This window comes from Pleurodeles waltl, chromosome 4_1 (assembly GCF_031143425.1).
Source record: "Pleurodeles waltl isolate 20211129_DDA chromosome 4_1, aPleWal1.hap1.20221129, whole genome shotgun sequence".
NCBI lineage: Eukaryota > Metazoa > Chordata > Amphibia > Caudata > Salamandridae > Pleurodeles > Pleurodeles waltl.
The window spans coordinates 376635372-376660685 of record NC_090442.1 but is presented as its reverse complement, the minus strand read 5'-3'; the positions used below and the strand labels follow the sequence as shown (position 1 = coordinate 376660685).

The 25314-nt window shown below is 46.0% G+C and overlaps 1 protein-coding gene across 19 annotated transcripts in view; it reads left to right on the top strand.

Moving 5' to 3' along the window:
* C2CD5 (C2 calcium dependent domain containing 5) overlaps positions 1 to 25314 on the top strand; it is a 669580-nt gene that overhangs the window by 605722 nt on the left and 38544 nt on the right. The window contains exon 28 of one of the 19 annotated variants that reach the window (XM_069228555.1): positions 13924 to 14042. The exons of the other annotated variants lie outside the window; for them this stretch is intronic. Coding sequence (XP_069084656.1) covers positions 13924 to 13929 — 6 coding nt within the window. The 3' untranslated portion in view covers positions 13930 to 14042. Of the gene's footprint in view, positions 1 to 13923; positions 14043 to 25314 lie in introns of those variants that run through there. 19 annotated transcript variants of the gene reach the window in all.

Below are 25314 nucleotides of genomic sequence, written 5' to 3'. Positions count from 1 at the left end.
GGGAAGTTGCTTGTACTTATCCATATTAAGGGGACAAGCAACCAAGTTGACCAAATCAATGGCACCTTCAGAGACTAGCACAGCCTCTGTGGTCTCCCTAACAAGACCAACCCCAACTAAATTACCAAAAGTGAGCCCAGCTACTCCTTTGGATTGGCTATTAGTAGGTTTGCTCCCACCACCACTGCTATTACTAGGGGCACTAGAATTTGCAGTAGGGGTTGTGGTAGTGGGAGGTTTGGTGTTTTTCTTTGGACAACTGGCATCAGTTGTCCAATGGCCTTTGACTTTACACAAATAACACCAAGGCTTTTTAACTTGATTATTGGAAGAGGATTTGGACCCACCACCCCCGCCAGAGGATTTTTGTGGGCCTGATGAAGACTCACCCTTGTCAGAAGACTTACCATCCTTCTTCTTGCCATCCTTGCCACCGCCTGTATGAACCTTTCTGTTCACTCTTGTTCTGACCCATTTGTCAGCCTTCTTTCCCAATTCTTTGGGAGAGGTCAGATCTGAGTCCACTAGATATTGGTGTAACAAGTCAGACACACAGTTATTCAGAATATGCTCTCTCAGATTAAGATTATACAGGCTTTCATAGTAAGAAACTTTACTGCAATGTAACCACCCCTCCAAGGCCTTCACTGAACAGTCAACAAAGTCTATCCAGTCTTGTGAGGACTCTTTTCTGGTGTCTCTGAACTTAATCCTGTGTTGTTCAGTGGTTAAGCCAAATCCATCCAAGAGTGCATCCTTCAAAACTGCAAACTTGTTAGCATCACTTTCTCTAACAGTAAGGAGCCTATCCCTACCCTTTCTATTGAAAGATAGCCACAATATAGCAGCCCACTGCCTTTGAGCGTCCCCCTGTACCATACAGGCCCTCTCAAGTGCAGCAAACCACTTGTTGATGTCATCCCCCTCCTTGTAAGGGGGGGCTATCTTGTGCAGATTCCTGGAATCATGCTCTCTAACTGGATTACTATCAGGAATACGGCTGCTGCCACCATGGGGTCCAAACCCCAATCTCTGTCTCTCTTTCTCCAGGTCTAGGGTTTCCCTATCTAAGGCCAGCTGTTGCTGTTTAAGCTTCAGTCTGGTCTCTTCAAACCTCAACTTTTTGAGTTCCCTTTCTAACATGTTGTCTTCAGGGTGGGTGGGTTGGTAATGCTTGGACACAGAAGATAAATTGGAAACAACAGAGGGGGATCTGTCCCTAACTGACTGAACCCTAATAACTTGGCCTCCAGGAATAAAGACTCCTCTACTGTCTTATCCAGGTGACTGGTTGACACCTGTTCGGTATAAGTCATTAAGGACGCTCAATGAAGGACCACACGCCAATTATAAATACAATTTAGCTTTACTAGAATTGCAGGTAAAGGCATTTAGCACATTAACAATAGTAGAATAAGAATAGCAATGAAAAGCATCTATTTATATATAAGTACACTACAAAGAGCATCTATGCATATATATATATAAGCAAAGAGTTCATTGACAGATATAAGTTTTGATTAACTGTATACCAAAATGCATCACACTACGATATTCAGGAATCAGAATATAAATGAGTTGAATACTTCAGATGAGCTTTGATTTACTGAACACCAAAATGCATGTTTCAATTACTGCAGCAGGCTCTCACTACAATGTTCAGGAGGCAAAATATAAACAAACTGAATACTTCTGATAAGCTTTGATTTACTGCACACCAAAATGCATTTTTCAGTTATTATAGCAGGTTCACTCTACGAGGTTTAGAAAGCAAAACATAAACGAGCTGAATACTTCAGGTTATAAACACAGTGCAAGCATAAGTAATCAGTCATAATAATAGAGTAGAGAAACAAAGGCCTTTCATCCCTGTGTCGAACTTAACTTAGTCCACGAAATGCTGGGAAGCCCTCTACCGCCTGCTTGGACCTCTCTCCCCCTCAAGCATCATGGTCAGCAAACAGGGAGGCAGCGCTGGGCCACGGCAGCTTTCACAACTCCATCTGCGAGCTTCAAATCCCTCACCCACACTTAAGTGCTTAAATAACTCGAAGCTTGGATTCTGTCTCATTCTGGCATTTTCTAGCTATGTTATCAGTACTTGGCTGCTCTGCCCTTCTCCAGCCTTTGTTTTCATTCCATCTTCTCCCTGTACTCTCGTTCTCAAGGTTGAGACGGAGTCTTCTACACAAACAAACTTGAAAATAATATCATGAACTTTTCCACGATGTTTGGGGGGGCTCAACAGGCATTGCACTCATCTACACTGCTCAAGCTAATTAACCCTTCGCGTCACAATGTCTTCCGCACCTTTCCCTATACTGATCACTCCACCCCTTAGATGAGCGTGATGCATGTTGAAACGGATATCATTTACTTTGACATTCCGCTAGCTAGGTTGCTACTAATACTGGTCAGCGTTATTCTAAGCGCCTGCATCTTTAGTATGAAGCTGTTTTGTGCATACATATAGCCTACATAGTATAGTCATTAGCGTAACACAAACAATCAATAACCAAATTAGCTGTTGTAACACTATGTTCAATGGCATCTGTCGCTGTAGATACGCATGTTTTGCAATAGCTCGCCATCTGGTGTTGGGCCGGAGTGTTACAAGTTGTTTTTCTTCGAAGAAGTGTTTCGAGTCACGGGACCGAGTGACTCCTCCTTTTGTCTCCATTGCGCATGGGCGTCGACTCCATCTTCGATTGTTTTTTTTCCGCCATCGGGTTCGGACGTGTTCCTGTCGCTCCGAGTTTCGGAACGGAAAATTAGCTAATTTCGGAAGATTTTCGTCGGTATTGTTGCGTTCGGGATCGGCGTACTTAGATTCAACACCGCATCGAAGATCGAAGAGCTCCGGTGCCCTTCGGGGTAGTTTTTCGATCCCCCGTCGGGGCCTGGTCGGCCCGACCGCGTGCTGAAGAACGCCGATGGAACGGACCCCGTTCCGTTTCTGCCCCAAATGCCACAATAAATACCCCTATACAGACCAACACTTGGTCTGTAACCTGTGCCTGTCACCTGAGCACAGTGAAGACACCTGCGAGGCCTGTCGTGCGTTCTGGTCCTGAAAGACACTCCGAGACCGTCGAGCCAGAAGACTTCAGATGGCGTCCGCGCCGACAGCCCACCGAGAGTTCGAGGAGCAGGAAGAGGAAGGTACCTTCTCGATCCAAGAATCGGACTCCGAAGGATTCGACGATACACAAACCGTGAGTAAGACGTCGAAAACCACACAGAGGAAGATTTACAAGGCCCAGGGGACGCCACTGCCATCAGGCCATGGCTCCACCCATAAATTCGGTGACCGACCGTCGGCACCGAAAAAGGCCCAAACAGTGCCGAGATCGTCCGACTCCGGTCGAGACACCGGCACGCAGCCTTCTCGGGACCGAGAAAGTGCTGGAGACAAGCCTCGACACCGAGATGCCGGTGTGGACACGGCTCGACGCCGAGACAGCGGCACCGAAGAAGATCGACGCCGAGAGGTTTCGGCCCCGAAAAAGAAAAAAGTCACCTCGGAGCCGAAAAAACACGCAGACAGGGTTTCGGTGCCGAAACAAACTGCAATCGACCCAGCTTCAGGCTCTTATACAGAAGAGCACTCGCTAACCTCCCAAATGCAAAAGCATAGGTTTGAGGAAGAGCTACTATCAACTGATGTGGACCATACGCAAAAGCGTATCTTCATACAGCAGGGGACAGGAAAAATAAGCACCCTTCCCCCCATTAGAAGAAAGAGAAGGTTGGAGTTCCAAACTGAACAGACACCACAACCAAAAGTGGTGAAAAGAGTTACCCCACCACCCTCTCCTCCGCCCGTGATTAATGTCTCACCAGCACGAACTCCATCACACTCCCCAGCTCACACCACCATAAGCCAGGGTGACCAAGATCAAGACGCATGGGACCTATACGACGCCCCAGTGTCAGATAACAGTCCGGAGGCATACCCTACGAAGCCATCTCCACCAGAAGACAGCACCACGTATTCTCAAGTGGTGGCTAGAGCAGCACAATTTCACAACGTAAGCCTCCACTCAGAACAGGTCGAGGATGATTTTTTATTCAACACACTCTCCTCAACCCACAGCTCATACCAAAGCCTGCCTATGCTCCCTGGTATGCTCCGGCACGCGAAAGAAATCTTTAAGGAGCCGGTCAAAAGTAGGGCAATCACACCAAAGGTGGAAAAAAAGTATAAGGCGCCTCCTACAGACCCGGTTTTCATCACTACACAGCTGCCACCAGACTCTGTCGTTGTAGGAGCAGCTAGAAAAAGGGCCAACTCTCACACATCTGGAGATGCACCACCCCCAGATAAAGAAAGCTGCAAGTTCGATGCAGCTGGTAAAAGAGTTGCAGCACAAGCTGCAAACCAGTGGCGCATCGCGAACTCCCAGGCACTACTTGCGCGCTATGACAGAGCCCACTGGGACGAGATGCAACATCTCATTGAACATCTGCCCAAGGACTTACAAAATAGGGCAAAACAAGTGGTTGAGGAGGGACAGACCATTTCCAACAACCAGATCCGCTCCTCCATGGACGCTGCAGATACAGCTGCACAGACAATTAATACATCTGTAACTATCAGAAGGCATGCATGGCTCCGAACGTCTGGATTTAAACCAGAGATTCAACAAGCAGTTCTCAATATGCCTTTTAATGAAAAAGAACTGTTCGGTCCAGAAGTGGACACAGCGATTGAGAAACTCAAAAAAGATACGGACACTGCCAAAGCCATGGGCGCACTCTACTCCCCGCCGAGCAGAGGGAATTACAGCACATTCCGTAAAACACCCTTTCGAGGGGGGTTTCGGGGTCAGAGCACACAAGCCAGCACCTCACAAGCAACACCGTCCAGTTACCAGGGACAGTATAGAGGAGGTTTTCAGGGACAATATAGAGGAGGGCAATTCCCTAGAAATAGAGGAAGATTTCAGAGCCCCAAAACCCCTACTACTAAACAGTGACTCACATGTCACTCACCCCCTCCACACAACACCAGTGGGGGGAAGAATAAGTCATTATTACAAAGCATGGGAGGAAATCACTACAGACACTTGGGTTCTAGCAATTATCCAACATGGTTATTGCATAGAATTTCTACAATTCCCTCCAAACATACCACCAAAAGCACAAAATTTAACAACACACCATTCCAATCTCCTGGAGATAGAAGTGCAGGCACTATTGCAAAAGAATGCAATCGAATTAGTGCCAAACACACAAATAAACACAGGAGTTTACTCACTGTACTTTCTGATACCAAAGAAGGACAAAATGCTGAGACCAATCCTAGACCTCAGAGTAGTGAACACTTTCATCAAATCAGACCACTTTCACATGGTCACACTACAAGAAGTATTGCCATTGCTAAAACTACACGACTACATGGCAACTTTAGACCTCAAGGATGCTTATTTCCATATACCAATACACCCATCGCACAGGAAATACCTAAGGTTTGTATTCAAGGGAATACATTACCAATTCAAGGTACTGCCTTTCGGATTAACAACCGCACCAAGAGTCTTTACCAAATGTCTAGCGGTAGTCGCTGCACACATAAGAAGGCAGCAAATACATGTGTTCCCATATCTAGACGACTGGCTAATCAAGGCCCATTCGTTAATACAGTGCTCAAATCACACAAATCATATCATACAAACCCTCTTCAAACTAGGGTTCACCGTCAATTTCACAAAATCCAAAATTCTGCCGCGCAAGGTACAACAATACCTGGGAGCCATAATAGACACATCAAAAGGAGTAGCCACTCCAAGTCCACAAAGAATTCGAAATTTCAACACCATCATACAACGCATGTATCCAACACAAAACATACACGCAAAGATGGTACTACAACTCCTAGGCATGATGCCTTCATGCATAGCCATTGTCCAAAACGCAAGACTGCACATGAGGCCCTTACAACAGTGCCTAGCATCACAATGGTCACAAGCACAGGGTCACCTTCTAGATCTGGTGTTAATAGACCGCCAAACTTACCTCTCGCTTCTGTGGTGGCACAACATAAATTTAAACAAAGGGCGGCCTTTCCAAGACCCAGTGCCACAATACGTAATAACAACAGATGCTTCCATGACAGGGTGGGGAGCACACCTCGATCAACACAGCATACAAGGACAATGGAACGTACATCAAACAAAACTGCATATAAATCACCTAGAACTTCTAGCAGTTTTTCAAGCACTAAAAGCTTTCCAACCAATAATAGTTCACAAATACATTCTCGTCAAAACAGACAACATGACAACAATGTATTATCTAAACAAGCAAGGGGGGACGCACTCCACGCAGTTAAGCCTGCTAGCACAAAAGATTTGGCGTTGGGCAATTCACAACCAAATTCGCCTAATAGCACAATTTATACCAGGGATCCAAAATCAACTCGCAGACAATCTCTCTCGAGATCACCAACAGGTCCACGAATGGGAAATTCACCCCCAAATTCTGAACACTTATTTCAAACTCTGGGGAACACCTCAGATAGACTTGTTTGCGACAAGGGAGAACGCAAAATGCCAAAACTTCGCATCCAGATACCCACACAAACAGTCCCAAGGCAATGCCCTATGGATGAACTGGTCAGGGATATTTGCTTACGCTTTTCCTCCTCTCCCTCTCCTTCCTTACCTGGTAAACAAACTCAGTCAAAACAAACTCAAACTCATATTGATAGCACCAACTTGGGCAAGGCAACCCTGGTACACAACGCTGCTAGACCTATCAGTAGTACCCTGCATCAAATTGCCCAACAGGCCAGATCTGTTGACACAGCACAACCAAAAGATCAGACACCCAGATCCAGCATCGCTGAATCTAGCAATCTGGCTCCTGAAATCCTAGAATTCGGGCACTTACAACTTACACAAGAATGTATGGAAGTCATAAAACAAGCCAGAAGGCCATCCACCAGGCACTGCTATGCAAGTAAATGGAAGAGGTTTGTTTGCTACTGCCATATTAATCAAATACAACCATTACACACAACTCCAGAACATGTAGTGGGTTACTTGCTTCACTTACAAAAATCTAACCTGGCTTTCTCTTCCATTAAAATACACCTTGCAGCAATATCTGCATACCTGCAGACTACCTATTCAACTTCCCTATATAAGATACCAGTCATTAAAGCATTCATGGAGGGCCTTAGAAGAATTATACCACCAAGAACACCACCTGTTCCTTCATGGAACCTAAATGTTGTCCTAACTAGACTTATGGGTCCACCTTTTGAACCCATGCACTCCTGCGACATACAGTTCCTAACCTGGAAGGTGGCATTTCTCATCGCCATTACTTCCCTAAGACGAGTAAGCGAGATTCAGGCGTTTACAATACAGGAACCTTTTATACAACTACACAAGAATAAGGTCGTCCTAAGGACCAATCCTAAATTTTTGCCAAAGGTTATTTCACCGTTCCATCTAAATCAAACAGTGGAACTTCCAGTGTTCTTTCCACAGCCAGATACCGTAGCTGAAAGGGCACTACATACATTAGATGTCAAAAGAGCATTGATGTATTACATTGACAGAACAAAAAACATCAGAAAGACTAAACAACTATTTATTGCATTTCAAAAACCTCATGCAGGAAACCCAATATCAAAACAAGGTATAGCCAGATGGATAGTTAAATGCATCCAAATCTGCTACCTTAAAGCTAAACGACAGCTGCCCATTACACCAAGGGCACACTCAACCAGAAAGAAAGGTGCTACCATGGCCTTTCTAGGAAACATCCCAATGCAAGAAATATGTAAGGCAGCCACATGGTCTACGCCTCACACATTCACCAAGCACTACTGTGTAGACGTGTTATCCGCACAACAAGCCACAGTAGGTCAAGCCGTATTAAGAACATTATTTCAGACTACTTCCACTCCTACAGGCTGATCCACCGCTTTTGGGGAGATAACTGCTTACTAGTCTATGCAAAACATGCGTATCTACAGCGACAGATGCCATCGAACTGAAAATGTCACTTACCCAGTGTACATCTGTTCGTGGCATCAGTCGCAGTAGATTCGCATGTGCCCACCCGCCTCCCCGGGAGCCTGTAGCAGTTTGGAAGTTACCTTCAATTATTTATCTATGTATCATCTCAACCTTAAATAAGTGCATACTTAGTCACTCCATTGCATGGGCACTATTACTACAATTCAACTCCTACCTCACCCTCTGCGGGGAAAAACAATCGAAGATGGAGTCGACGCCCATGCGCAATGGAGACAAAAGGAGGAGTCACTCGGTCCCGTGACTCGAAACACTTCTTCGAAGAAAAACAACTTGTAACACTCCGGCCCAACACCAGATGGCGAGCTATTGCAAAACATGCGAATCTACTGCGACTGATGCCACGAACAGATGTACACTGGGTAAGTGACATTTTCAATTTAGCGTCTTCATAGCTCCTAGTGTCCAGCCTAAGAAGATGTCATACCAATGATGCTCAGTTATTTGCTGGATGCATGAAGCAGTGTGCATAAGCTGTTTAGCGTTTATGGTCATCAGTATGGCTGTATCCTTGGTGTATTTAGCTGCCATATCAAATTTAGCAAAGGTAACTTGTGCGTAATGCCCGATTGCCTCTAATCTGGGTAGCTTAACAACAAGCGAGATGTTCCACTCTAACTGAGCACGCATTTGCGTCTGTAATGTGGTTATGGTGTACTTAGTCGATTGGTACAAGATGTGAGTGCTTATGTCAATAATGCTGGTAATATTGCGCATACACATTACTTGCTCTCCGGTGGTTTGTATAAATCAGTTAATAAGTAAGGGATGATTAATGACATAACATATACTCTCTGTCCCTATCTGATATAAGCCTGTGCCATTTAATAGGATAAGGTAACCATTCACATTCTCCCGGTATTGTGTGAAGACGTGGATCCAGCACCCATCCAGTGTAGGTACATACCCACCCCTTAGACCAATCTGCACATCTAGTGGGATCTACAGTGTGATTTGTTTAATCAATCTACTTTTTGTCAGTGTGAGGTATCCACTATTCTTTTACTTATCACTACGGGTAGCAATATAAAAGGGCACCATATGTCAGGAGGAAAATCACTTCTTACTATATCAAAAAGAGCATAACACATTTCTTCCTCACCGTGAAACTGTATGGGCTTTACCCATATTTCTTCAGGCGACTGCAATTGTTGTCTCCAATATTCACCTTGAGGCTGTCCCCATTCTGCGTTAAAGTCAGCATACTGTAGATTAACAATGCTTTGCCATAGTATGCGCTGGATGCCCTTGGACGCTACTTGACGGTTTTAAAAGCTTTTTTTTTTTTTTTTTAATTGTTCATAAGTGAAATTATGCCATTGCCAATCGCGATACAACCCACACAGGAATTTCCATACTTCTTGTGAGTGTGTGGGCCCCCATTGAGAAATTACTTTTATGTCCTCTCCTGTACTATATCCTGTAGAAGATAGCTTATTCCTAATGGCTTCAACATCAAAATAACTCCGGGCCCCTGCCCCGATTCCGGTGGCCCCAGCTATCAAGGACCCTAGATCTCTTCTATTGCGTAACTTTGGCAAGGGCCATAACTGTGGTGTCCACGGTGCACATAATGGATCGTACTTTGAGACATTCCCCTTGGCAATATTTATCTGTAACACAATACGATTAATTATGCTTGCATGCAGAACTTGCTTACATCCTATTCTATATCGCACTATAGAAACGTTGCTTAAGTTGTTAACCATGCGTCTTTCGGTTACATAAAACATGAAGGCTGGTGTTCTATTGTTCATTGTAACAACCACCATGTGTCCTGGTATCACAATATTTACATATCATGTTTAGCATATAACTCAAAGCCTGTACTGTTGCTGGCGTCCCCTTCACCTTGGTTAGTCCGTTGGCATGTCGGATTTGCTGTCCAGTTACCTTCCAGGTCACAGCTTTGGCAGCCATCCACTTGCCTCCAAGAACCTCCACGTTGCAAAGTGAAACATTTCCCTGGTCATCAGTTACGTTAGCGGCTTGAGGTGCACAAGTGACATGAAGGTCCATAACGGCATTCTCTGCTATCATTAACGCAGATGTCATTGTTTATGACCGTGGGGTAAGTCTCACTGCAGGTACAAATACAGGTACATTAGAGTTCTTTAAAAGTACAATATATGTACTCCCCACCCCTTGACTCAATATCTCTCCTGCCTCTGGCTTTTTCCCCTGGATGATGCACCCATACTCTTCTTCCTGTGCTTCCAAATCCTCCCTCACCTCTCTGGGTGTTATCAGGGGGGGCAGATCTTTCTTCAATGTGTGGGGTATACGTTTGTTCACAAATCAATTGAGCAAGTCTGTCATGTGCTTGATGCGATACAGTAGCATCTCCTTGGTTCAGAAATACTACTTTAACCTATCCTCTAAAATCTGGGTCTATGACTCCCCCTAGCACCAACACTCCCTTGATGGCTAGTCTGGATCAAGGGGCAATTCTACCATATGTTCCAGGTGGTACTCTTACTCCTGTTCCTAAGGGAACAGTTTTCACCTGTCCTACAGGTATTTCTCCATCCTCTGGAGCAAACAGGTCCAGTCCTATACTGCCAGAAGTAGCCTGTAAAGGTAATCGAGCTCGAGGGTCTACTTTCCAGACAATCATTGTGTGGGTGATTTCTTTATCATGCCCTGTCATCCGAATGAAAGGAGTCTGCTGCCCAACTGGTCTATTGTTTAATTCGAACAAGGCTTTGTCTAAATTACTACTCAATCCTTTTAGAGTCTGATGTGCTGATAACTTTGTTAGCTATTCTTTCAACAATCCGTTATATCTCTCGATCATGCTTGCAGCTTGTGGATAATAACTAAGGTGTAAAATCCACCGAATTCCCTGTTCCTGCGCCCAATCCTGCACTGTATTATCTGAAAAGTGTGTGCCCCTATCTGTTTGGATTTCATCAGGTACCCCATAATGTTTTATCAGGTAGTTTAGCCCTCGCAAAGTGGACTTTTGGTCTGCAGACTTACAGGGCATACCCAACATAAGGCCAGAGTAGGTGTCCACCATGGTCAATACGTAGTTGTTTCCTCCTTCCTTTGGTAGCGGCCCGATCTAGTCCAATTACCACACTGTAGCAGCTGCGGTTCCTCTTCTGATATGGCCCCTAGGCTTCTTTTGCAGGGGCATTTGTCTTATCTGGTTGCATGTGGGGCACTCTTTTACTGCTTGTTGTACCTGTTCTTTAGTAACTGGAATCTGTCGTTGCTGTGCCCATGCATAAGTGCCATTCTCTCCTAGATGTCCAGATGTTGCATGGGCCCAGTTTGCTAGAGCAGCTTCAGCCTCCTCATTGATGACCACTGTTCGTGTTTTGGCCATCTGATCTGCGTTGTTGTCGAATAGAGATGCAAGTGAGGTGTCCGATGGGCAATGGGCATTCACATGTCCCACATAGATTTGACATTTTTGCCCTTTCTCTGACATCCCTTCCCATAGCTGCTCGCCTCCAAAAATGGGGGTGCCTTTAACTTTCCATCCATCCTTGTGCCAAGTCGGGCCCAGCTTACTAGTCCTTGGTAAGTGGCCCGACTGTCAGTGTACACAAATGTTTTCTCTCCAATGGGGGCTTGTTTGATCACTGCTGCTACCCCCTGCAGTTCTGCAAGCTGGCTTGATTCATTATCCCCTCATCGCAGCAACATCGTTTCTGTAGCAGGCTGGAATCCAACTGATTGCCATTGTCTTTTTCCTTGATAGTACCGGGCGGTACCATCTGTGAACCATGCACTTTGCTGTTCTTCTTCAGTGAGTTGTTCAAAAGGCGGGGCTGTCTTAAATGGTGAGGGTTCCATTTCAGAGGGCTCTGGCGCAGGGGCCATTGCCTGCAATGATGCATCTCGGATTTTAGAAAAATATATGAAGAAACATTGGAGTATACTGCTACAGGATGAATCCACGAGAGATTTTTTACCTGATAAAGTTCCAACAACATACCGGCGAGGTAGAAACTTGAAAAGTATTTTATGTCCCAGCTTTACTACCATTCCTCCTCACAAAACATGGCTTTCACTAAATTGGTTGGTTTTTTCAAATGTGGCTGCTGTGGAGTATGCCTTTGTGCGTGCCACAACATTAGCGAATTTTCTGAGGGAGGTAGACATTTTAACTTAAGCTCTTTGATTAATTGTAACACCACTTATGTCGTGTACATAATACGTTGTAAATGTTCCAAAATCTATGTGGGAAGTACAATACGCCAACTCAAAACTAGAATTGGTGAACATGTTCGAGCACTTAAAAATAATGATGTGAGATACCCTTTAGTAGCACATATTGTTGACTGTAACTCACAAACCACACATAGGAGTTTTGTATTTTTCAGACTGGAACATATTCCTAAAGATCCTAGGGGTGGTAACAGAGAACTAGCCCTGCGTAAGAAAGAAGCTCTTTGGATCATGAGGTTGAGAGCTGTTGAATCAGGCCTCAATTCTGATAGGGAATTGCAGTTCTTTTTGGGCGATTAATTGTTCTAATCCTGTTTAATGATTGCCTTTTGTTATTACTGATTTATTACTGTGTTGTGAATTCTGATTGTATGCAAATTTATGTTTTATTGATAGAGGCTTTGTGACATTATCATGAACCAAAATTCTCCAACATGGTATTATAAGGGATATATTGGATATCATACTGTTTGAGATTGGTTCTATTTTGAACCTGTGCAAATCATGACACGTTTCCTATTTATTGATTTGGTTTAATGACAATTTTGATTGTGAGTCACAGTTACAAGGTGCCGAATGATTGACTGATCTGTTGGATTTTTCTTCTACAATTTGGGCCGTTTTTGATGCCTGTCTGTTCCCTCAATTTAAATCCATATTTAATTTTATGTTAGCACAAACTAGTAGTTATGGAGATTAGTCTTTCTTTCCTTTCGTCTTTACATGGGAGCGTTGTTTGGTTGCCCAGGTGACATACTCTACTTCCGTTTAGTTACATAACGATTTTGAGGTGCGTATCCTCATATAGGCCAGTCCTCTTTCTATTTGCATGGTAACGTTTGGACGGCTGCCCCGCAAGTATATTTACTTCCGGGTCAGATCGCTGAATACACACGAGACGCGCACTCGCGTCGCACCGTTTCCATTCTCAGGCAACGCCGGTATGCAGTGATTCTACTAATATGAGGTGAGCATGGAAGATTCAATTTTGTTTTCTTTGAAAAGATTGTGTAAATTCAGGAGCTTGATTCGGAGCTCTGTTGATTTCTGTATTTGCTACTCAGAGAACTTGTTCAATTCTTTCACAGTCTGATATAAAAGACGAATACACATTACCATTTGACTACTGGATGTCAGGTACCTCACATGGGGGCTCGGTGTGATTTATAGTTGGGAAGAAGTGGTTATAGACTCTATGGTTTATTGCAAATAATTCAATTACATTAGGCTCTTTGGCTTTTTCTGTGTTTACACATTAGATCTAGTCAGCTTACCATATAATGAGAATACGCTTATGCCCTTTTTTGATCCAACAACGATTAACAAGTATGAATTTTCGGAGACGTGTTTAAATAATAAGGTATTTAAGGAGACTCTTTAGAGGTCCCAAGGAAAAATATTGACACCAGGGTGTTGTGGCACTTAAATTGGAGATGCATGATGTCACTGGTTTGACTAGTTTGATGAAGGTTAGCATGAGATTAGTTTGGTAATTTGTGTGGGGAGCACTTTGTTAGAACTTTATTTGGATTCGCATGTTGTGTCTGCACCAATACTAAAGGAATCATCACATTGGTCTCCTTCATGAGACCTTCATTTTGCTTTAAATGGGGCTCCCTTGTTACATATATTTTTATGTAAGTTGGAGCATTTTGGTTCCTAATTTTTGTTATTTGTTTACAATCTGTAGCCCTGAAGAAGTCGTTCGGGAATGTTAAGAAAGGAAATTTCCCATGACGAAACACGTGTTGGCTGAAATTGTTTCATCAGACCACAATTGTATTACTATGGATGGATTTCTAAGTGCTGTAAATCTTTAATTGGTGTTTGGTTTAGTTTGGACAATTTAAACTTATATTAAAATTGATTGTGTATTTCTCTAATAACTACTCTGAAGTTTTTTATTTGATAAGAGAGGTGCCACACATTGTTTTTCCTGTCTGTTTGGTTTTTTCAAACCTTAAGGGGTTGGGTGTTTTCCCTGTGCAGGCACCTTTCATTTCTTATTCTAATTTGCTCGATATAGGATCTTGAGCGCCCATCCAACCCTAACAATACACCCCAAATCTTTAGGTTGTCGTTCTACCTTGACTGAACAAAAGAGTTCCAGGTGGATGGCCAACTCTTAGTGAGGTACGGGGAGCAAAGAAAGGTCAGCAGTACAGAAGTGAACCATTTCATGCTGGGTCGTTCTCTGCATAAAAATCTGCTGCGTGCTGGCCAAATAGCAGCCTCCTGAGGGCTTGAGAGCTCACTCAACCAGGGGCCAAGCTTCCATCACTGTATTAGGACATCTATCAGGCTGGGCGTCACAGTCCAGGACATCTGTCAGACTGCAACATGGGTGTCTCTGCACATGGTTTCCCAACACCACTGCCTGGACAGTCAGGTCCGCAGCGATGGACATTTTGGCTATTCGGTCCTACAGGACTTTTTAGTTTGAGGACAATTTGTCCGCAACCCACCGACAGGAGGTTATGGCTTGGATATCTCTTCTAAAGGTAAGCAATCTCCAGCTAGAAATATCTATCAGATGAATAAGTTAATTACCTTTGGTAACGCATTATCTGGTAGAGACTCTATCTAGCTGCAGATTCCTTACACCCACCAAAGCCTCCCCGCTCTGCAGACACATTTCCTAGGGTTTAGGGTTGTCCCTTTCAGGGCCCTAGTATTTTCGCACAGACGCAACTGTCATTGGCTCTGTGCTTCAGGCATAGAAGTTTATGGCAAAGTACAGACGTCCGCGTGCCTGAGTGGTGGTGCCTTTAACGGCGACTGTGACGTCACAGACAGCCCCAATGACACCAAGCGGATCCATACGGCACCACCCGACGCTGCTCGTAAGGGTATTACTCAGCAGAAGTTCTGGATTCCAAGCTGGCGCCTGAAAATTTTAAAGGTAAGGAATCTGCAGCTAGATAGTCTCTACCAGATAATGTGTTACCGAAGTTAAGTAACTTGTTCATCATTTCTCTGACACACTATGTGGTAACTAATTCTAGAAAGAGAAATCTCTTGCAACCAAAGGTAAATTCAAAATACTGCTTTTGTTTGGAGCCCTCCAGTTTTTAAACAAAAATGAGCAAACCCTGTCACCTGGGGACAAAGAGTGGTCCCCGTGGGGGAAGTGTAAGCCTCTACGTCCACTGCGTAGTACATGAACTCCTCCCTAAGGTAGGGTAGTATGAATTGACTTTATTTGAATACTATTTCTTTTTTCCATATGTACAATTAATTCCTTTGTAACTTATTTGTCATTAATCAATCACATATCATATCAAAACTAAAATATATATAGGTGCTTCTATCAAGTGACAGCACAGTGAAGGCGAATAGGAGAACTTAAAGTGCACCAGTGATATTTGCAAATATATTCATTACCATGTGACTGTCAAAAATTGTTCTTAATTCTGTAGGAAACTGGCCCCTTGTTTATAGTAACAATCCCTCTACTCCCACTCCCCCTCCCCCCCCCCACACACACATGTTTTGCCTGATATGTGATGCTAACTTGACTGAGTGGGTGCTAGGTCCCTGCTAACCAGGCCCTAGCACCAGTGTTCTTTCCCTACATTGTACCATTGTTTCCACAATTGTCACACCCCAGAATGCATGCTCTTATGGCCATCTTCCAAAGAATGGCCAGGGCTTGTGATCTCTCATCTTCTTGTAGACTTCTCAGGTCCCTCTCCTAAGCCTCCCTTAAGCGGGTCAGGGCGTCTGGTGAGTTATTAAGCAGTTTGCAGTAGGTGAGGGAGATAGTTTTTTGGGATAGGTAGTCATCTAACAGCCTGTCCTCAAGAGGAGAGGACTCTGGGAAATCTACCCCCTTAGGGATTGCGTATATAGGGCATGATTGGAAAAATTGCCACTTTTGGCATGGTTACCTTCCCCACTTTTTGTCTGATATTGATGCTAACTTGACTGAGTGCATGCTGGGATACTGATAACCAGGCCCTAGCACCACTGTTCTTTCCCTGAACTGTATCATTGTTTCCACAATTGGCACACAGCTAAGTCCCTTGCCCTTTCCCATAGCGGTACCAAGGACTCTGTGACCATGGAGAGTCCCTAAGGGCTGCAGCATGTATTGTGCCACCCTAAGGGACCCTTCACCAAACACATGCACCCTGCCATCGCCGATTGTGTGTATTGGTGGGGAGAAAAAGGCAAAGACGACATGGCACCCCTTCCAGGCCCCTCAGCCCTAAGGCAGCGTGCACTATGCCACAGGTGATGACATAGCTGCATGAGGAATATGCCCCTACAGTGTCTAAGTCAATTCTTAGACATTGTAAGTGCAGTGTGGCCATATTGAGTACATGGGCCTGGAGTTTGTCATTTTGAACTCCACATGTCCATGATAGCTTCATTGAAGACTGGGCAGTTTGGTATCAAACTTCTCAGCACAATAAACCCACACTGATGTCAGTGTTGGGTTTATTGTAAAATGCACACAGAGATCATCTTAGAGATGCCCCCTGTATTTTACCCAACACTTTAGTGCAGGATTGACCTGCCTGTGTTAGCCTGCCACTAACAGACAAGTTTCTGACCTTATGGGGTGAGAGCCTTTGTGCTCTCTGGGGTAAGAAACAAAGCATGCTCTGGGTGGAGGTACTTCACACCTCCCCCCTACAGGAACTGCAACACTTAGCGGTGAGCCTCAAAGGCTCAGACCTCCTTGTACAATGCCCAAGGGCACTCCAGCCAGTGGAGATGCCCACCCCTCTGGACCCCCCCCCATTTTTGGCAGCAAGTGGAGATGCCCTCCCCCCCCTTCCACCCATCCCTCCAACCAAGCCCCAATTTTGGCAGCAGGTCTGGCGGGAAAATCAGATAAAACACGGAGGAGTGACCACTGCAGCTAGGACCACCCCTAAGGTGTCCAGAGCTGAAGTGACCCCCTCGTTGTACAATCTTCCATCTTGGTTTGGAGGATAGAGACCAATAGGGTTAGGAATGTGCCTCCCTCCCCAAGGGAGTGGGCAAAGGAAGGGTGTAGCCACTCTCAGGGACAGTAGCCATTGGTGACTGCCCTCTGACCCCCGTAACACCCCTAAATCTGGTATTTGCACCCCCCCTTGAACTTTACTCACCAGATTCCTGCCGACCTCAAGAAGAAAGGACTGCCAAGCCAGCCCCAGCAGTGAAGACTCCAGACAACAACTGACTTGGCCCCAGGCCTAACTGCCTGTCTGCACTTCAAAGATCCCTGCTCCAAGAAGGCCATGCATCCTACAAGACCAGCAACATCTACAAATACCTAGAGCACTGCCTGTCCAGCAGAGGACAAAGTACTCCTGAGGACAGCTGCCCTGTCCAGAAGAAACCTCCAAAAATGAGTCCAGGACCACCCCGGATCCCCGAGCTCTGCCCACTCCAGAGTCCAGGTGGCCCACCGGTGCAGAGAAGGTTCCCAGGCAATTCTGACCTCGAGTCCTCCCTGGGTTGACCCCTTCTTGCCAACACAGTGACGTCTGCAGCCTGAAGCCCCCGACCGTGACCAGATAAGATGAAGTTACCCGATGCCAAAGGAGACCCCTACACCTGCAGCCCTCTGGCCCTGGGGAATCTGACCGATAGTCCAGCGGGAGCCTTTCCTACCCGCACAGCCTTTGGTTTCTCGGAACCGACCCCCTGGAGCCATCTTTTGTGATCCCTGGGGTTGCCGCATTGAGAAGCGTGAAGTGCCCAGCTTTGTTTGCACCCTTCACCCGGCTGCCCCTGTGCCGCAGAGGGTGTGCCTTTGCTGTGATCCTGTGGAACTCCACCCTTGGTACTGACCTAAACCCCCAGGCTTGTGTCCTGAACTGCATGAACTTACCTGCAGTCCGCTTCCTACCGAGCACCCCTATAGTCCTCATAGATTTCCGTTGTAAACCCGATGCCAACTTTGGCCTATGCACCCAGCTAGCGCTGGTGCACTTTTGGGGTCATCCTAAACTTTGACCTGTGTACATCCTGACCCCCGAAGGCTGGAATCGTAAGTCGTGTACTTACCTGTTAACCGTGCTAACACTTCCCCCCAGAACTATATCGACTCCTATGAATAATTGCGCTCTCAACTTACGAAATAGAAAGGTGTTACTTGCTTGTAAACTGCTTTATCTGCAAAAACTAAACAAAGTACATTTGTTATATATGCTTGATACCCATTGACAACTGTACTTACCTGCATCAAAGACCTTCTGGTTCTAGAAATAAACTAACAAAATATATTTTTGCCATATAAAACTATTAGCCTGGAGTTAGTCATTGAGTGTGTTGCCCATTTCCTGACTGTGTGTACACAAATGCCTTGCACTACCCTCTGATAAGCCTAACTGCTCGACCACACTACCACAAAAGAAAGCATTAGTATTATCTACTGTAGCCTCTGTTAAGCCTCTGGGGAACCTCTGGATTCTGTGCACACTCTACCTCATTTTGATTTAGTATATACAGATACAGATCCAGCTTCCTACAATGTTGTATTTGTATATACTTGTACATCTCTATGGGGGCTAGTTGATAGTCAGTTTATAGATGGGGGAAGAGGATCACCTCGCCATCTCTCTGCAGGTCCCCCACTCGAGACAGGTCTATAAGGTCCCAATTATCGAACCCTTCTGGAGAGCCAGGTTGCCCAAGTGTGCAGTGTCCCACAAGGGTGTGGTCATTGTCATCCTCCCGTCCCAGCCTGTGGCCTTCAGGGTGGTTTGCCATATGGATATAGTGGCAGCTAGGGGGTCATATCTGGATGGGTGTTTTGCCTCTCCCATAAAGTGCTCGTAGGTAGCCCTCTGGTTGCATGTTACTTCTATAAATTATGTATCGAATGCCATTCCCGCGTCCAGTGACAGCACAAGGGCATCTTCCTGGGTCTCGCGGCACACCTCAGCACTCCATGCAGTCCTCACAAATTGATGGCTGTGTTTCTACCTAGCATAAAGCCAGACTGGTTTAGGTGGATCAGAGATTAAATCACCCCCCTACACACGCACACACTCACTCTCTCTCTTTCTCTCTCTCTCCTCTCTCTCTCCTTTCCACTCTCTCTCAAGTTTTGCCAGGATTTTGGCTTCTGCGTTTAGCAGTGAGATGGACCTGTAGGAGGCACAGTCCTCAGGCATACGAATATCTGCAAGGAGTTCTCAACAGTCGGCGATTGTGTCTGTCTGTTGGTGAATAGAGTTGCGTGTATTAATAAGGGAACACGCCTGCTATGCTCTGTCTGCCGCTAACTAGTTCATTTTATAAGTTTTGAATGTGCAAGCCCCATCAAGAGGCCTCCTTATCCTATCAAACCACGGTAATACTTTCCCAGCCTTGTCTCCCACCTCATAGAGACAGCGCTGGCAGGCTCAATAGGAGTTCTGCGCTGCCTCTGTCATAACTTATCTATGTTTTCTGTTCAAGGGACAGCGTATGTTGTCAGTGTCCCTGGTCATCTGATAATCGGAGGGACTCTTAATGGACAATGTCTTTCTCTAGTCGCTACTGCTGGGCTTGTTGATTCTTGTTCTGCCACGCTATCAATGCTATTCCTGACCTCTAACAACAGTTTTGTAGGCTTCTCACAGAGTGTGGTAGTTTTAGGTACCAGGGTTTAAGTCTTAGCCTTCGGCTGCCCCCCCACACCAGAGGGGCCATTAGGGACACACACTTAAGAATGGTCGGAAATGCTTCTGGCGTAATGTTGGATCTCACATATGCTAGAAAGGGATTTAGGGCCAGATGTAGGTAGGTTGAAAATTGCGACTTGCGAGTCCGTGTGACTCGCAAATTGCAAGTCGCAATTTGCTATGCAGAAAGGTGTCTCAGACACCTTCTGCAACTCGCAATGGGGTCGCAAAGACCCACCTCATTAATATTAATGAGGTGGGTCGCAGTTTGCGACCCCATTGTGAGTATGGGCACTCACGGGGATGGTGGCCTGCTGGAGACAGCAGACCACCATGTCCGTGACTGCTTTTTAATAAAGCATTTTTTTTTTTCCATCTGCAGCCCGTTTTCCTTAAAGGAAAACGAGCTGCACTTGGAAAAAAATACCGAAACCTTTGGTTTCGGGTTTTTTCAGAGCAGGCAGTGGTCCATTGGACCACTGCCTGCTCTGAAAAATTTTTTTTGTTTCCATTCACAAAGGGGAAGGGGTCCCAACGGGACCCCTTCCCGTTTGCTACTGGGTTACCATCCACTTCAAGTGGATGGTAACTGCGATTTCATTTGCGACCACTTTTGCGGTCACAAATGAAATTGCATAGCGTTGCGAGTCGCAAATAGGAAGGGAACACCCCTTCCTATTTGCGAGTCGGAAATGCATTTTGCGAGTCGGATCCGACTCGCAAAATGCATTTCTGCATCGCGGAAAGGCTTTTGCGCCTCGCAAACAGCGTTTTTCGCAGTTTGCGAGGCACAAATCCTTTCCTACACCAGGCCCTTAGTGAATGTCAGGCGGTAGTCTGCGTGAGAGGCTGCCATGGGCTCCTGAGAGATGTGTACTGTTGTACTGAGGCGTGGAGGATGCACCATACGTCTAGTAGCCCAAATGCAGACATGAAGTTACTCAGTGAATGTCATGTTGGAGCTGTGAAGGCCAGCTGTCTAGCATATCAGACATTGTTTCATTGAAGTCCACCCCCACCCCCAAGAGCAAGTTACCCTCAGGAAGCTGAAGGAATAAGGCACCCAGGTCTGCAAAAGTTGATTTGTGGAGTCGGGGTGGAGAGGGGCTTAAAGGGATATAATACTGAGTAGGTTGCCCTACCACTGTCCCGCCAGTGCACAGTATCTCCCATGTGGGTGTATCCAGGTCTGTTGTATGGTGAGGGGGATAGATTTAGGTAGAAGGATACCAGTCCCTCAGGATCCCTTAGTGAAACCTGCTGAGCTGCCATTCTGTATCTCCACCTGCCCATCACCCGACATGAGTAGCCTAAAAGGTGTGTTTCTTGCAATAGGACCACTTCGGGTGCAAGGTGTTTAAGATACTGCGGGACCAATCCCCGCTTAATTTTGTCCCCCAACCCATTGACGTTCCAGGATAGTATCCTGAATCTGGGCCCACCATTATTGTTGGGTGGAATATGATGAGGAGTCTTAGCCCTTCATGGATGGGACTTCTCCGGGATATCAGGTAGATAAAGATTTTGCCTTGGGGGCATGGTGTCTGGTCTAAAGACCATGGAAGTTGGGGCATACCGGTCTCATCATCACTTTCCTCTGAGGGCAGAAGGGGAGGGAACTCAACCCAGGTCTCACCATATATTTATCTCTCCAAATATGTCACTGTCACCATTGAACTGGGACCATTCCCCTATGAGGGGTTTAACTGTACCCCAACCATTTCCCCCTTCCCTGCGTAATGGTACTAAAACTGTCCACCTCCCCCGCTTCGCAGAGCGCCTGTCACCCATCACAGCATATAAACTGCAATCTTTACGAAAAGAGGACGTGAGCAGCATCTGTACATCTCCCTGTCCTCCCTAAAAGGATAGCATTGTCACCAGTTATTTTAGGAGTATCACTCCCTGCCCCTGCAATTTAGCAATTATGTAACATTGAAAAAGGGATTTGCCTAAAGGGGTCATAAAATTCAAGTGCTTTGTATGTCACTTGCAGGGATGATGTCTAGTACTGCCATACACCTTGTCCCACAGCTCCAAACATGTGAACTACATTGCCTACCAGAGATGGCCCACAGCCACCAGTATTGAGGAGAGTCACACGTCAGTCTCTCTTTGCAGCTCCTATGTGAGTTCCTCACTGTTGTGGTGGCGGTGTTGCGACTGTTGCTTGTGGTGTTGCTGACCCACCACTCTCCAACCTTCCAGCCATTTCCGGGTATCTTCTGGGGCAGTAAAGAATAAAGTCTTGCCCTCTGACTCCACCCTTAATTTTGTTGGAAAGACCATTGAATATTTATTGGTACGTTGCCTGAGTTCTTTTTTGATTTCTAGGAATGATTGTTGCAGTCTTTGAAATCAGTGTGTAAAGTCTGGCAAAAAGGTGATTGTAACATTTTCAAGGCTGACCCCACGGTACAGCTCGTGCTACTTGGAGCATTAAGATACGGGTGAGGATAGGGCAGGGAGAGGCCCCTGGTTTTGGACAGGTTCCTGGAACTCTGTGCTCTCTCTCCACTGAAAATCAATTTTACCTTGAGGTTGTAGGTGTTTCGTATCAATTCTTCCAAGAAGAGGTCTGTTGCTGGTCCCTCTGCTCTTTCAGTCACCTCCACAATTTGTACATTATTTCACCGGGATAATCCTTCATAGTCCTCTTGTCGGGCACCCAGAGCATGTGAGGCAGACGTGAGTTTGTTGACTTGATGCTGCACGGCTGCTGTGTGTGTCTTCAAGGTTGCTATGGAATCTTCTGCCTTCTGCACCCAGGCCTCCAAGCTGTGAAGGTAAACGCGCACCAGTCCGACATCTATGGAGACGGAGTCTATTTTCATTTCCTGTGTACACAGACTCCTTCTATCAGGACCATAATGTCACTAAGCATGGGGGGTCCCGCCACTGGGGAGACATTTGCCTCCTCCATCCAGGCCTCCTCCATCCACAGAGTGGCAATTGTGTCCTTGGGGTGTGTGTATTTGTCCAGTTTTGTTTGATGGACTAGGCTTGGGTCCTTACCTCCGGGCATCTCCAGTTTGGTGCCAAATGTATTAGTTAGGAACTTCTGCTGAGGGAGGTAGTTGTATATGTTCTTGCCCACGGGAGACAGAGTACTCACCGCAGACTGCATAGTACAAGGAAAGGCACACCTGTGGACTGTTGGCTTTCTCACCATCTCCCATTGTTCCTGCCTCACTCAGTCTGGGTGGTGCACAGTGTGAGGGCGGCGTCTTCCCCCACCATGGACAGCAGCTCATCCAGGGCATAAGGGGACACCCTGAGCAGCAAGGGGTGTGCACAGCACAGAGTTGACAGTCAAAGCGGAGGGCAGACCACGTCGCTTATGGCCTAGGTCAACTGGCCTCCTTTGTAAGAGTCTTCCGTCCCCACTGCCACTTAATGTCACTTCGTGATAACCTGCCAGAGCCTAAGTACCCGTGTGGGGAACGACTTGAGGTTCTCTCTGTTCTCCCCGCTTTCTCACTAGTTCATGCACGGCAGCGCCCCTGCCCCCAGACAGGCTCAGGCATTTCTGCTCACTTGCCAGCTCTCCAGGGTACAGCGATGGTCGTGGCGCCACCACAAGACAAAGGTTTTACTTAGTATGAAACTGGGTGCTTGTGTCCTCTGCCTCCACACACCCAAGCGCTGCACCAGGGAGGAAGGCGCACCCCACAGCACTTACTGGTTATGTCCCTCCACTCCTGACTTTAAAGCGGATCACCACTGGTATTTTCCTAGCCTCGCTTGGCCCCGGCAGCACCCCTCCGCACTGTTCCTCAGATCAAGTTGGCCGCATCTCCATCCCTGCCCAGCAGCCCCTTGAAGTGCCACAGATAGGGAGCAGGGGCCCGCAGCCAGACTCTGGGCACAGGGTGGCTGTCAGGTCCGAAGATCTTGGCTTCCGGGAGCCTCAACCGTCACACTGCAGCGCCTCCAGTACTCCGGGCCAGTCTCCTCTTCACGTCTCGTCAGCCTCGGATCACCCAGAGACGCGATGTCCACATATCTTCTTGGATGCATTGCTCAGATCGGCCAGACTCTCGCTTCCCAACTATCCATCATGAAAACTGCCTTCAATGGGTGCAGGGACCTGCAAGCACCCCTTTTCATAGCTGTGGCAACAATTGGGATACAGATGATTGGGGATTTCAGGGGGTTAGCGGCGGGAGCCACTTTAATGCGCAGCCATTTTCCACAACTGCTGGCCATGCCCCCCAGCTATCTTTTTTTTATAGTGAAAATTCCTCTTTGGCGGATCTCTTGGGGATCTTCCAGAGCCTACGGTGTCCTGTTTTTAGGTCGAAGCTTACCAGGCAGCACTGCTATTTGGTTGCAAAAAGAGTTCATGTGAACATTCTGAAAGCTTCCCTGGTAATGCATTTCACTCATTGCTTACCATTGATTTTGTGGTTTGTAACTCACATTTGCTTGCTGTCTATTTGGGGTCTTTGTTAGTTTTAGGGTGTCCAGCTTGAGCTAGTCCACCCCCTTGAGCATTACCTGCTTACTGTATTCTTCAACAAGTGCTCACTGTTCTTACCTTGTCACATTTGCTGTGCATTCAAAGACTGAAGTCTTCTGGGGCAGTTTAGTATTCACTTTTATTTCTCTACCTTCTAGTTGATTTATATGACAATCTTGCAGCATATGGGTGGGAAAACCTTTTTTCTAGCACTCAACAAATTTTAAATGTCTGTAAATAAACTGTGCCAATATTTCAGATTATATCAGAATAAAGAAAGAACAAATCAGGGACATTTTGTGTATTGCTGTAGTGTGGTGGAAACAAATATTTTAATACAATCAAACAAATCAGCACACTAGGAGATGTCAAATCCACTCATTATCATTTGTGTGCTATATAGTTTTATTAGTAAAAGTGTGTGCAAATGTAATGGTCATTATCCAGTATTGCATCTTTCATAGATTCACATGCTTGAATCATTCCCGTCGTCAAAGTGGGAGACCCGTAGTACATTAGGAAAGGATTATGCAAGAATCACCGTAGGCTATAATGGTGGTAGCCATCAATTAAATATCCTATCTATGTCCTTTTGAAAAAAGAACCAGACTTGGCCTGTGATCACTCAGGCACCAGCACCCTCTAAAATACTCCCAAGAGAGGCTCTTTCCCGCAGATTTTCTACCACATGTTTGTGAAGGAAGTCTCCCTCAGCTCTGCTCAGTGTTTTCCTGTGAAAGTTAGTTTGCTACAGCCAAAATGTCTGACCCTTCAAAGAAAGGCCTTTTTCGCCCCTGCAAATCCTGTGGGAAGGAAAGGCTGCAGGCAGATGAGCCTCACAGACACTGTCTGTATTGCCTGTACCCTAAACATCAGCCGAAGGATTATAAGAGCTGTAGTACCTTCTCCTCCAAAACTCTGAGGGACAGGGAAGGAATGCTTCTCCTATTGTTGCAGGTGAAGTTCAGCACTTAAGGTGAGGACAGTGACACGAATTCCAAACCCCAGA